The 14,791-nt window shown below is 41.8% G+C and overlaps 1 protein-coding gene across 1 annotated transcript; it reads right to left on the minus strand.

The window, feature by feature from the left end:
* Positions 1-699: 699 nt before the first annotated feature.
* Positions 700-14,515, minus strand: axdnd1 (axonemal dynein light chain domain containing 1; the record flags this gene model as incomplete). The annotated part of the gene is given in 29 exon segments (XM_079157916.1): positions 700-891; positions 895-955; positions 1,531-1,607; positions 2,842-3,020; positions 4,874-4,945; positions 5,107-5,246; positions 5,692-5,783; positions 5,902-6,003; positions 6,636-6,710; positions 7,074-7,217; positions 7,493-7,568; positions 7,847-8,037; positions 8,277-8,370; positions 8,669-8,885; positions 9,259-9,493; positions 9,778-9,847; positions 10,051-10,217; positions 10,355-10,456; positions 10,635-10,755; positions 11,205-11,309; positions 11,525-11,665; positions 11,912-12,033; positions 12,328-12,436; positions 12,604-12,660; positions 12,738-12,823; positions 13,232-13,325; positions 13,739-13,842; positions 13,915-14,072; positions 14,446-14,515. Coding segments are annotated over 29 exon segments (3,453 nt in total).
* Positions 14,516-14,791: the final 276 nt, after the last annotated feature.

Genomic DNA, 14,791 nt, shown 5'->3' on the forward strand with positions numbered 1-14,791 from the left:
CATGTATACCAGTACACCATGTATCGTATATATGCTGGGAAATATGAGAATGCATAGGACAATTGTTGTTATTGATGATATTTCTGTGACAGAAACAAGGGCTTCCAAGCTGTAACAACTAAAGAAAACATCTGATTGAGTTCAGAGAACCTAAAACGTTATACTGTTGTTGTTGTTTTTTACCCTTGTTAGAGATTTTTGATGAACATGAGCAAAGAATAATGCTAATAAATTAAACAGAATAATGCTGAAATAAACTCATCCAGCAATCCCTGGATGTTTGGAGTTTATGTCTGGTAAAGGCCTTTCTGAACCAGGCAGAAAAGAGGAAGAGATTTGCTTGCAGATGAGGAAATGACCTGTACATGAGAACTTATCATTATTACTGTATCTTCACGCTTCTCCCCACATTAGTATCCTTACTTAATGTTTGGTTTGCTGCTTTGACAACATAAAGCCTTTTGAATATCACGCTCACAAAAGTTCACTAACCTGAAATGATTTGAAAAACAGAGAAGGTGTTGGGTGTCACTCCCACTGCTGTTCTACTCCCTAGACAGTCAGCCTAATTCACCATCCATGTAGTCTGTGTGATTACCACAGTAGACAGCAGCACCACTGACTCCAGCTACAGACCTCCAGCCGGAGGAAGCAACTCACAGCAGGAAAAGTCCCGATATTTCTCAGTTCTCTCTCCTTTCACCCAAAAAGAAAACCATCCACTAACCCATCGAGCAGAAACATCCCAACAGCCATCACTCCTATGCTCTTCACTGCAGAGCCTCCGGCCAGTATGGACAAGTCCTCCGATGTCCACCCCGGTCTCCCGTCGAGATCCAGAATGACGCCCAAGAGGGAGAGGGAGAGCGGAGCCTCTGTGCCTCCCAGAAGTCACAGGCAAAGGCCATTGAAGGCAGGCCGGGTCCCCGGGGCAACATCAGTGAGGAAAGAGAGGCTGCAGAGGGAGAAGCTAGAGACAAATGAGGTGAAGGTGGAGCAGGAGACAGAAGTGAAGGTGAGAACCACTGTGGTGGACATAGACAGCGTGAGAGACAAGGAGGTCAAGGAGGAGAACCTGGGCCTCCTGGAAGCAGCAGAGTCGGAGGAAGGTAAGTCAAAGCCTGAAGGAAAGCCTGGCACATTGTATGTGCAGTTGTGAAAAGCTCAACAGTTGTTTAGTTGTTCCCAGTTCGGTGTTCTGAGGAAGAATAAATATGTAATCTTGTGATCGGAAAATGTCTTTGTTCAATTTCTTGAAGCGTTCTGGAAAATAGATTGCAGATAATAAGATACAAAGTATTGTTAATTCAAGAATGCAATGATACAAATAAATTACATTTTCATTTCAATTTTGCAATAACATCATTCTTCTTGGTCGTGACAAATTATAACAAAAGAAAAAAGTCTTGGGACATTTTTGGAAATTGAAAATTGCAAAATGAATTAAATTATATTTAGTCTGAGTATCTTGGATGGGTTTCTTCAAACAAAGTGTGGATTTGGATCTCTGCAGGTCTGAAGCGCAAGAGCCTGGGAGTGTTTGAGTGGCTGCTGATGGTCTTCGTCTTGGCTCTGGTTCTCCTCATCCTCCCTCTTTCCATCTGGTTCTGTGTCAAAGTACGAACTACAACACAGACTGAACACAAACCAAACACATGGATAATAATCTACTGTAAAAACTAGTGGGATTTCTTCAACAGAATTCATGCAAAACAAACCAGGCACATGGAGTTTGTGATGGAGAAGTTAATTAACAAGAATAACATCATTCATGTTTATTTTGAGACGGCTCTTTATGGTAAAAATGCTGTTTCCAGCTTTTCAACCTAAGTAAAATATTTGGAGAAATTAGTGAATATTGGGGAATTCTAAGCATGCCAATGGGCTATTATAGAGAGTCAGCATTTCCCTCTTTTAGCCATTGTTTTAAATCTAATGCAATGTACTACAGTCACAGCCAACATAACAAAACGGTGTCAATGTTCTAATACTTTCTGACTCCATTGTTATTGTACAAAAGTATTGTAAACACTGGCCTACTTGTCAACTTGACTTGTAAGTCAGTGCAGCCGTCACTGTCTTACGTTCACATGGACTGACTGATGTCTGTCATTTCGATTGACAGATCGTGAGGGAGCATGAGAGAGCAGTGATCTTCAGACTGGGTCACCTACTGCGTGGAAGACCCAGAGGACCAGGTTGTCACCAATTACTTTCTTTTATGCAACACAGTTGACTTGTCATTTCTGAGGATGTGTCAGTGATTTTAATTACTGGCGGGTTAGGTTTGGCTTGTGATCATATAGCTAAATCGTGTTAAGTTTGGACAACACCCTCAATTAGTTACATTCTTTTAGTCATCGTCATCATCAACCTTTCTCCCTCCTCTCTCCAGGCCTTCTTTTCTACCTTCCACTCCTTGATGTGTGTCACAAGGTTGACATTCGACTGACAATGCTGAAGGTTCCTCCTCACACGGTACACAACAATTCCCGCTCAGCTCCATATGTAAAAATGATTACTACACGCACTTTGCTTTCCCTAAAATCTTTCATAGTCCACAAAGAAATCAGACTTATTTGTCACTTACTAGTAAATGTCATTTGCTACTTTCACTGAAGTATCGTCACAGAAGTTTACAATAAAGCAGGATTCCTTCGTTGTCACACAGTGTTTCTCAAACATTCCGGACGATGAGTAAATGAAGTGCTCCCCGCTGAAGCAATTAACTAGACAATGATGAGGATTTCATTTCATTAGACTGCTGACTTCTCATACGTCTGTACCCAGGTGGTGACAAAGGACTTGGTGAGGCCGGAGCTGAGTGCAGTGTGCTATTACCAGATAGAGAATGTGGCTTTGTGCAGCGCAGCTCTGTCCAGTCTGACCACAGTGCTGCAGACTCTGGTCCAGGCAGTGGTCAGAGACATACTCGCCCAACACACATTCAGCCACATCCTGCTGAACAGGAGGAAGATCGGACAGCAGATACAAGCAGCTGTTGACTCTGTTGCTTGCCGCTGGGGCATCAAGGTGGAGAGAGCAGACATGTAAGACTGAAGATAAAGAAAGATGATTTATTGTAATTAACTTTCCTCGGCAGCATTTATCTTACTGAGTTTCATTGGAAGCCAAGACTTAAAATCACAAAACACATTACATCCTGCGGTAGCATCGCATTCTGATCTACCTCATGTTACTGTGGATGTAGTCTGGTCTTCATGTCCCTCCTACTACTAATGTCCTGGGTCAACATTTATGATTGTAGCTCTTGCAGGGACTGGCAGCAACACCTGATATTAACAGCTGATGCTTTAAGTGGTTAAAGATAATCAAGAGCCAAAAAAAGGAGCGTCTGTTTTGTACATTACAAAGGGTTCATAAAAAAATGCATCACTTTCTGTGTGCAAAGTATTTTTCCTCTGAAGTCTTTGATTTTTCCAGGTAAACCATAAAGAGGAATGTAGAGATTTGTAGTGTACTGTGATCTTCCTGCTGACCAGGCTTGTGTTTGATTTCCTGTCAGAGACGAGCTCAGTTTTCCTGTGGAGTTACAGCAGAGTCTGGCTGCTGAGGCTGCAGCCAAAAGACAACACCAGGTCAGAGTGAGTTACTGTTCTATACCAGCGTATTATAAAACACTGTTTTACATGTTAATGCCTGCTTTTGAATATGATGTGTTTATGTTCATCGATTTTCATCTTTTTTGGTCAAATATTGGCATTTGACTCAGGAACGTTATTATGATCAGTATTATTTAAAAACCTTTGGAAGATAGGTAGAAATACACAGAAAGACCTTTATGTTTACGATTATAATATGTCTAACTTTGGCAGATCCTTGTCGTAGTATAAAAGACAGTAGCTGACACCAAAGATTGCTAGTGGCTGATCTCTGTTCCGATGCCTTCCAACACTCTGCTCAATGGACTAGTTTCTGTTTCCATTTCAAACCATTTTGCTGTTTTTCCAGCCCAGAGCACAGCCTTGGTTTATCCTGTGAACTGAAGTTTACCTCTGCCAGTGAGATCGTTTCTGCACCCCCAGTAATATTTCTGTACAGAAAACATGTTTCCAACAGCAGTCTTTCTCTCCCCCAGGTAAAAGCAGCAGAGGGGGAGAGAGATGCCTGGGAGGGGTTCAGGGCTTCTTTCCGTCTCCTCCATCCTGCCCTGGTCCTTCCACTCCCCCAGGATCTCCTGAGCGTGACCCCTGACTTCGCATCTCTACCACTCCCTCCTCCTCCCCCTGCTGTGGAAGGAGAGGGTGGGACGACAGAGGGGGAACCAGATACAGACTCACCAATGATGTGACTGTTGTGACGTGAAAGTTTATGATTATTGAAATGTTATATTTCATTCACAATTTACAATTTCCATGTAATGTCAGCAGGGACTTTAATTTTTGGAAGGAAACACAAACTAATTTGCCTTTATTTGGAGTCAGACAAGGTCAAACAAAACCACATCAAGCCATTATATAAATGATAACATCACTATATTCATTCTCATACACCAGACTAGCAGTATGAATATTGGACAACCTCCTGATAGTGGCAATATCTTTCTGTATTGTTTTTTACTTCCTGTGTGTTATACTCATTTGTAAACTTCTGAAACAGTACATTTGTTGGTAACATGCAGCAGAAGTGATAACACCTTAGATACTTTTCCTTTACTGCTTTTATGAATGTGACTGCGATGGACTGCAGGCGATGAGCCTAGTTACACAGAAAAACACTAAAATTGATTTCAAAAATAGTTCACCCAACATTTAATGGAGAGTTCCACACATAGATATAAAGCTGTGAGACCTCCTGATCACGTCACGTCACCGTTTCTTCTTTTTGGTGCTGCTTGTTGGTTTGGCTTCAGCTGCGGTTTTCTTTGGAGGAGCTGGAGTTGTTACTGGTAGTGGGGAGGGTGGTGGTGTTTTCTTTGGAGGAGCTGGAGTTGTTACTGGTAGTGGGGAGGGTGGTGGTGTTTTCTTTCTCTCTGCAACTAAAACAAATGTACTGTACTACACGTACTACCTTTATGTTTGAATACTGTATTATTGTCTCTCTGTCTCAGTTACAAGATTATAGAATCTTCTGTTTAGGCGGTACCTTCATTACTTTTGGGCTCCAGACTGGGCCAACCCTGCAGTTGTCTCTCCAGGTCCTGATTCTTCTCCAACGCTGCTTGCAGGGCTTCCTCGGCCTTGAAGGCTCGCTGCTCGGCACCCTGGACACGCAGCTCTGAATCACTGACACATACATGGAGAGAAATCTAACCTGGATGCCTTTTGCACAGCCACAGGTCCACTCTCCATCTCTGAACAAACACAAACTCAGCTAATATGTGGACATTTACCAAACTTATTTCAATACAAAAGCATGAATGTTCAGCCATGGTGGTAAATGCTGCTCATGCTAGCCCCCCCAGTTGCTATTTTATTAAACAACAAAAGAAACATCAATTCCTGTGTGGCACATTGAGCTTATAGCCATTAGACAACAAGTGTTTAAAACAGTACATGCACAAACAATCTATTGACTATTGTCCTTTTTGGAGCAGTCATGAAAAAAACATTGACAGCTTGGGATACAAGAGGAAAGAAACATAGATTTCCCCTTTAAAAGATGACGCGATTGATATCATGTAACAGTATTACAAAAATGTTCTACTTAACGTTAAGAGAGTTAACTTACTACAGTTCCTGCTGCAGTAAATCTACTGTGGTCACATCACTGAAAGCTTTCTGGGCTTCATCTGTTGCTGGAGACACAACCAGCTCCTCAGTCTGACAGACAGAGACAGACAGACGGGTGGTCAGAGAGACGGACAGTTTGTTCAGCTCTATACACGGTGAAAGGCATGACACTTAACACTGGAAAAAGTGTGTGATTTAATTTTCTGACCCCATTTAGGTGGACACTGCTCTCTTCCAGCTTTCTTTGTGTAATGTTTCCATCATAGCTTATCAGCTTCATCACTGGGGTCTCAAAAACCGCTAGCTCCCCCTGCAGGACAACAACAGCAACACTGGTAATTTTAGCAAGTAAAGTCTTGTTCATAATGTACCAAGAATATGTGAAACAAATTGTGTTCCTTTAAAAAGACCCATTTGTAAAATCATTTTTATTGAATTCCTTAAAACTGCAAGTCTACAAACTCCAAGATACTCCAACGCTCTATAACCGTCGCAATGAACCATGAATGTGTAATTTTACTGTTTAAAAAATGTACTAATGGACAGACTAAAATCTAAGTAGACTTGATGGAAACTATATTAATACCTGATAAACCTCTTGCTGTGTATCATGTCCTTCAGCAGTGTCCTGTGGAGAAACAAGAGTACAATTACTGCCCTCATCATTAGCATCATGATTATTATTGAATTGGTAACAGATGTGGAATATCTTATCTTGAGCATATTATCATTTTGAAAAAAAAGGATGCATATTATACAAAAAATGGAAACCACACAGCGCCGGTCAGTAAAATAAAAGTCCAAGTTAATGTCATTAATGAACCTACATAATAGTTATTTATACTGGCTAGGTCACACTTATCCAAAATATATATAGTCTAAATGGATACAGGGTGTCATTGAGCTTTTTACTCGTAGTCCACAGCTGTTAAAATGACTCACTTCTCTCGGTTCTGCCTCAGTCTCATCTTTGACCTCACTGTCTGCTTTAGGCTCTGCTGAATCCTCTTCGTTCACCTATAAACACACACAAACCCACGAAAACATGTTGTTCCTCTTGCAATTTCCAGATCTCAAACCTTTGTGATGAAGTGATCACAATGTATTTGGGTAACTGATACCAGCATCAGATCCCGACTACAGTAGAACCTGATATTTGATCAATGGCAATCTTTACTGTAGTATCAGTATCACTGTCTGTCAGTCAAATGACACCAGGCTTTCAAGTCATTTCTCCAATAATAAAGAGATAACCAAGTTGAAATATAATAATAAACCACAGCCATGCTTATCTTCAGCAAATATTTTTAAATTCAAGTTTTAAAGTCAGAATCCAAATTAGGTCCATCCATGTGGGTTGTATTTGAATTGACTCCTCACCAAAGTCTCCATGCTGTCTGCTGGAGAGACCGGGACATGGACGCTGGAGGCAGGGTCAGCCTGTCGGACAGACAGCTCTACAGGACCACCTCTCACTCCTGAGAGCAGGATTATACTGCTCTCCACCCAATCAGTGCACTCCTTCTGAGGATGGACACGACAACAGCATGTACAGTACACATGTAGGTTTGTTCAGCGCATCTTCCCCGAGTCTGTAAAACCACTATGCCTCCCTCTCCTGGAACTTTTTAATGTTTGAACAAAGTAAAAAACAACAAGCCGTTGGAATGTAGGGTGGTGCGTATCATGATTTTTCTATTGTGCCTTAAGCAATGATTACTTGCGAAATGTATAAACACGCAGCCCTGATGTTACTATCAAGTCTTTGCCATCTATTTAATTCTGTCTCATAACTTTACCTGCAGCTTTCTGCACTCATTCATCTGATCTTCACTCTCGACTTCATGTTGCTCCTCCAGAATCAGTTGGCAAGAGCTGGAGTCAAAAACAAGCATTTCCTGATTAGTAAATCCTGGAGAGAAAATCCCCCTCTGAGTATAACTCAAGATACTTAGCAGTCATTTCATTTCTGTGTGTTGTTAGCTAAACGGTAGAGTGTGAAAAGGTTATCACTGCCCTCTGATTCAGTTCAGTACTTGTGCTAGACAAAAAAGGTTTACTTATTTGACTGTGGACAAATTGTGAGTTACGTTGGTAAACAGCATCTGCATGACGATAAAATGTAAAAGCAAAATGGTAAAAACTTCAGGTACCTGCTGATGTATATGGAAATAAAGTTCAGTTTCTCAGCCAGCATCTTGGCATCCTTATCCAGTGTCTGTGGTGAGATGTTTGTAATGCAGTGGTGTTCCTGTTCTTGATCGTGGTCTTCACTATACTCAGGTACCATGAGGAGCAACAGGTCCAACATCCAACGGGTCTGTCCCATGTGAATAGAACCGACCTGACAGGAGAGGAAACACTACAACTCAGCAAACAAACACATCATAACTGTGTTCGTCCCCTATATGAGTTGCTGTGACATGTTTTGGGTTTTGGTCATTCAGATGTATTGTCTGTGTAACATCTGAGCTTCACATTCACGGAGCTGATGAAACACGGAGTGTTTGTTGCAAAACACTTGATGAAAATGTAAGTGACATTGTAGTTTTTGTGTGTTGACTAAACCTGGGTGTTACTGACCTCCTCACTGAGTCTCTTGTTCTCACCATCAGTGAAGTTGGACAGGCTGGTTATGAACTCCTGCACTTTGTCTAACAACTTGTCTATCTCTGTACTGTTTGAACACACAAACACACGCAACAGGTAAATAAGTATTTCAGTTGCAGTATCAAGATGTATCTTTTTTTCAATGTGCTCATTGAAACTGTCTTTAAAAAAAGAGACTTGGCTTGTCCAAGGAACTACATATTTCCTCACAAGTGATTCATAAACACATAAAGAATACCACTTTTTATGTGCTGAAGAACTTTCAAAAGTCTCCTTTTTGGAGCAAATTGACAGACTTATTGTCAAAATGTTGATAAATGAGGCATCTGCCTTTTCATTAAACCCATTGTTTGAACCAAACTTACAACATGTCAGGCTTATTTTTGTCCTCTTCGTTCTCTGTCTGATTGCTGGAGACGTTATTAAAGGCTTCTTCAGCCAAACTCTTCCAATTTTGCAGTGCCTTCTCCAGATTCAGCCAGTCAGAAACAGACATCGTGTTTGGTTGACCAATCACTGCACCAAGCTTGGAAGCCTGGCACTCCATCAACCTGAGCAGTGACATGATCTGTCCGTGGATCCCTGAAACAGCATGGCTGGAATCAGTTTCAACACTTAAGTCCATATCTTAAGGACTGTATTCCACAATGAGGCCCACTAAAACACCAAGAAAAACAAGAGAGATATATATATGAGACAGCTATACGAAGGTTCTGTGCCTATAGCTTGTGTGTGTATGTGTGTCAGCAACACACCGTGACACTCACCAAGGTCCTGATTTTGCAGCTATCAGCAGTTCTGTTTGTTTACACATATCCTTTTGGACTACACTCAAGCAAAAACTAAAGCAGTGCCAAGTGAAAGTGTATACTTTACTTACCCGTCTGTAGGCCTCAAAATCACAGTTTCTAGCTCATTTTGAATTATTCAACATTGTGTCTCTATCAGCCCTCACCACTCTCTCCACTGACTTGGGTGTCCAGCTGTTTCAGGAGCTCAGATAGGCCCATGTCCAGCTCACTTAGGACCCGTTGGCCTTCACGGGGTTCACCATCGGGAGAAGCGTGTCTTCTGAACAGCTCAAGGCTCATATTCCGCCTTCTTTCCTGGACACGGCTAAGCTCGATGAGTGTCTGCTGGCTGCAAAGCCGCTTCTTACCTTGATAGCTGTCAAGGTAGAGGGCCAGTGTCTGCAGAGAAACAGAAGACAGAGGAGGAGCTTAGGATAACAAAAGGAAACTTAGCTGTTGACTAGACATACTGTATGACACAAATTTCAACGTATCCACTTGATAATTGGAATACAATCTAAAAGAAGGATGAACTACTTTACGAGGGAAAAATATACGCATGCTTTAAAAATAGCTTTTCCTGGTCGAGCACAACATCAAGGCAAGTGTGCATAGACAGATAGATAACATCAATGACCACAACGAGAAAAACATAGACAGAGGAAGTAAATGTACTGTCTTACATTTGACCAGTCCTTCAAATCAGCATGAAACTTTTCCAAAGAAGCTTCCTCATATTTTGGTTGAGGACAGCTTGAAAGAGAGAAAGAGCATGTTTGGCAGAATACACGCACAGATCAATCTCTTCTTCCTTAAATTGCTCTCAATTACTTTACTGATCATTGACACTATACTGGGCAGTAAGTAGGTTAATACAGTAAATCATATTTTCTTTAAAATAATGGATAATCATGAAACGTTACATAATCTCCCTGGGTATCTTAGCTTATCCTTACTTGATCTGCATGGTGTAGAAAACCAGCCACTTAGCGATGCCTTGCTGGATTGCACTGATCTGTTCACAGTGAGCATGCTCAGTCTTCTTCAGCTGGGACACGAAAGCAATCAGATGCTTTTTCCAGTAGTCAGTAAGCTCCATGAGGATAGTCAGGTCATCTGTGTCCTATAGCAGGATGGTCACTATTATAGTTAGAGTGTGTTTGAACAACCAGGGATATTTCCAAAAAGCCATCTGCGGCGTTTGGTGTTTTTGCCATGAGCAATACAGAAAGTGTTAAGAAATAGGAACTGCATAATTACCGTCAAAGTGAGGTAAAGGCAGCATTGCTCAGCCCTCTTGAACCAGCTCTGTGCAATGATATGGAGCTGACTGATCAGCTGCAGCTTCTTTACACTGATCACCTGACAATCACAGAGACATGTCATTCTTACAACCCAAAACTCAAAGTGAGCAAAAATGTGCGCCATAGCTATTTATATATTTCTCATTCCTTCTGATTGTGATCAATCACAATCACAAACAACTAGCACATGATGTGAGTCCAATCGAAAGACAAACACCACATCATGGCTCACACACCTTGAGGGCGAGGCTCAAGGTGAACTGGCTCCAGAAGTCTCTCTGCTCAGTCATCTGGAGCAGCTGAGCCTCAAGGCGACCCCTCTGCAGCTCATACAGCTCGCGGTAACCCTGCGCCACACTGAGAGGAGCACACGCACTATTTGAAAGGGGACATCTGGTCGCATTTTGTACTTCTGCACTGCTGCTGCTCTTCAAGAAAATCAGTTTTTTTGTCCCCTTGAAACACTAATTTGAGATTGTAAATTTAAAAAGTAATATATGGAAGTAATATATAAAGATACAGTAAAGGCTGGTGTGTACAATACAACAAGGATGCATTGATAGCAGTACCCGGTATCTAATACATGTGTAGGTAATTGCTTCTACAGTGTTACTCTTTACTGTAATTCTTTTGACATTTTTTTTATCAAGGCACAAATAAATCACTTTATAAGTGCCATATCGACCAGATAATTAAGCTTCATATTAATCACGCTGGTTAATTTTGCAATGCATCAACTTGGTGAAAATGTGTTTTGGACTCAATGAGCAGTGGTTCAATTCATTCCGACTGTACGAGGGACTGACTCTGAGTTGGCGTGAGTCTGCTGGAGTTCCCCAGCCAGCTGCCGGTGAGCGCGCTCCACCTGCTGGGAAACAGAAGCATCATGGTCTCTCATTCTGGACAGCTCCCTGTGAAAAGGATGCACAACCATAAACACTTCCACAGACAAATGAGCAAAAACACATTTCTTGTATTCACACATTGTAATGAGTGCTATTTCAAGTTTCTTGCATTTATTATTTACTCTTTGAATAGAATCACTCTTTGAACACGTTCCAGTGCTTAACAGCAAACAGTAATTTCATCCATCATGAACCAGCAGCCTGACACCTGACCTACGTACGTGTTGAGCTCCTGCATGAATGTCTTGATGCGGTGGATCTCCTCAGTGAGCCGGCGGTCCAGAGCTCGCTGTGCCACTACCTCAGTGTGCAGAGCCTTCAGTCGTTGGGGGATTCGCTCAAGCAGGGTCTGGTAGCGCTGTCTGGACACACACACACACAAGAGCTGCCGTGATGAAGGGCTTCTTGGGGTCATTGCTGGAAAATAATTTCTGAAAATCTCCTAAACTATCCGTCAAAAGATGTTTCAAAATTAACTTGAGGCTCAATGATGGCTCATTTTACGAGTTCTTATTTACATCCATATTTCCATAATCTGATGCAAAAGCTCATGAAAGTCCCTAAACAGTGTTTTACCACTTAAATACCGTCCTCTATTGGCTGCTAACCTGAGTTTGGCAAGCAGCTGTCCTCTCTCAGCACAGTCCACGCTGACCTGCCGAATCAGTTCATGGAAAACAATGTTGTAGATGTTCTGCTCAACCTGCACCAGCTCCAGCAGACCCTCCATCTGTAAGACATTTCAGAATATGTATAGCTGGCTGTACTAGAATAAAAAACTCAGAGCACATTTGTTTTTCACACACTGTAAAGCTTTTACATTACGACAGAAAGATTTCCAGTCGCACCCTCAGAACACTTGGCACTCCGAATCCAACTCAGTACACTCACAACTCCTGTCTAACATTAGCCCAAAGGCCTGATGTTGCTTGAGTATGTATTTTTCTCTGTACATACAGCAAATGCAACACAGCGATAGAGGCAGAGAGCAGCCTGTGTACGTTCTGCTTGTGTGTCTGCCTACCTGGGAGAGCTCTGTCAGCTCCTCAATCTGCTGATCCACTCCGGCCTTCTCCAGCATGTCATCTATCATCCCCATCAGCTGGATCACTTCCAATCTACCACTGGGCCTCCTGGACACACAGAACATACACACATCCCTTATCTTACCAGCACTTTGCCTACCTTAAGGTACACCGTACTACTACTTCCTACTATTAAACTGTACCATTACTAATTTAGACAACAAAATCTCCAAGTGAAGTCTACTCGACTAAAATGTATCTGTAAATTTACTCACAATGAAGGGAAGACCCGCAGATTCTGCTCATCATCCTTCAGCTGCACTGTGAACGCACTGAGAAGAGAAGCAACACGAGAGTTTATTTGAATTCCGAAAACAAAATGAGGGTACACATGAGAAAGCAGACTCACTCCTCGAAGAACTCAAGGCTCCGCAGCCCTTTGTTTTTCACAATGTGATATTCTTCCGGGATCAGACTTTCCGAGACATTCAGGTTCTGAAAGACAGAGTGGCTGTGGTTATCACCTCACACTGTATAAATGAGAATTTTAAATCTGTACAATTTGTAAGACAACTGTAAAACCTTCTACTACTCAATATGAAAAACCTATTTGAATCTCTCTCTTAACTTTTACTTTTTATTTAATTATTATTATTTTTTCCCCTTTATGCTGTAGTTCCTGAGCTGGGATATCTTATTTGTCACATCTGGTTGATTTTGTTGTATTGTAAAGTACTACTTTAATTTTGTGTTGTACCACACATGCTGCTCAGAAAGAAACTCTATCAGGTAGGTTATGATAAATTAAAAATGTGAATTTCGGCACATTCTACGGCCTTCCATATTTTTGCCATGAAGGGTTAAAAGGCCAAAATGTCGGACAGGTCACCTGAGACAGTTTACCTTTGTGTCTCCAATGCAATTTCTGTCAGACAGTGGTGGGAGGGGGGTCATCTTCCTCTGGGTTACCATAGCATCACGCAGGAATGAAATATCCCTGTATGGACGTCATCCAAATAGAAGAGAAAATTAAAAAAAAACAAGCACATCTAGTCCCTTAGGTTATCTGCAGATTGCAGAAATGTAAGACCCTTTGAGACATCTAATGTTGCCCTGATTCTAGAGCAATAGTATAATTCTCTGAGTACAGATATTCAGAAAGAACCTAAAATCTGTTTGGCTTTACAATGTGTCCAGTTATGAAAATGCTAAATAAAAACCAAGCTAGGTTTGTATTCATACTGTCCTGTATTAGTGTCAAGAGTTAACATGCATGTCGGAGTAATGAATACAGTATATGCAACGTTGTATTGGTTGACAAAACCCCACAGTTTAATATTCATTTCAAATGAAATCTTTGGATAAACTTCCTTGTTGCAACAACAGCATTGTTTTGTCGGTCCAGCTGACCTGCCTGCTCCAGTCAGGGACGTCGGCTGCTCCAGAAGGAATTTGTATTTATTGCGTCCGAGCCGGTGATGCCAGACTGGATCCGGCCGCCTGATTTCACTGCCCTGTATACAGAATCATCTTAGGAACCGCCACACAGAGAGAACCTTATGGGGATTAATGGGGGTAGAATATACCTTGCAGTGCTGATGGTGTGCACTGTGCCCCAGTGTGCTCCTGCTGCTGACAGTGGAGGTAAGGCTGACCAGCAGTTCATCTGGGAGGATGTGGTTGTTGACAGGAGGAGGTTGTGTCATTCTGCTCTCTGCTGGGACTTGGCAATTCAGTTCCACAACTGAGAAAAATTAAATAAAACTCAGACAAACCAGTAGTATAACTCACCTTGGTATGAGGGGATGTATGTATATACACATAACGTCTCTAAACATCTTCCTGTGATGATGAACACTATTGTTGTGATAAATGAGATGATGATGATAAGTGTGTTAGTTTGAGGGGGAGATGCATAACTTGTATTTATCTTTGGCAAACAGATTAATAGCTGTGTGACTGTAATCATCACTGCAAAGGTGTGTGGCTGTTGTGAATTGACTGTGGCGTGATGTGTGTGTGTAAGACTAATGATTTCCTAGCATTTGCTAACGATGTGTTTGTTTACCATCCACTGTAACGCTTAAGCTCCCCCACTGACTGTGCGCTAACGTCACCTCTGGTGTCCCGTGCCCGCTCCGGCCTCGACGAATTTAGGACTGAATTGTCTCTCATGGACGCAGACATCCTGGACTCACGGCGGAGATGTTACGATAAGGTTTTGGGAACCAAATTCCAAAACGTTAACGAAGTCATGTGGACGAGAAGAGAGTTTTATTTGCCGAAAAAAAAAAGAGAAACGGTCCCTTCCACTCTCCCCCGAGGCTCAACTTCCTGGTCGCGCTGCCATGGAGATCGACACCCAACGCTTTCCATGGACACTGAATAGACTGTTTATAAATGTAGCTACGAGATAGAAGAATACATTGTTTTATCCATTTATTAATGCATTTTAGTCTGTAC

This window comes from Pholis gunnellus (genome assembly GCF_910591455.1).
Source record: "Pholis gunnellus genome assembly, chromosome: 4".
NCBI lineage: Eukaryota > Metazoa > Chordata > Actinopteri > Perciformes > Pholidae > Pholis > Pholis gunnellus.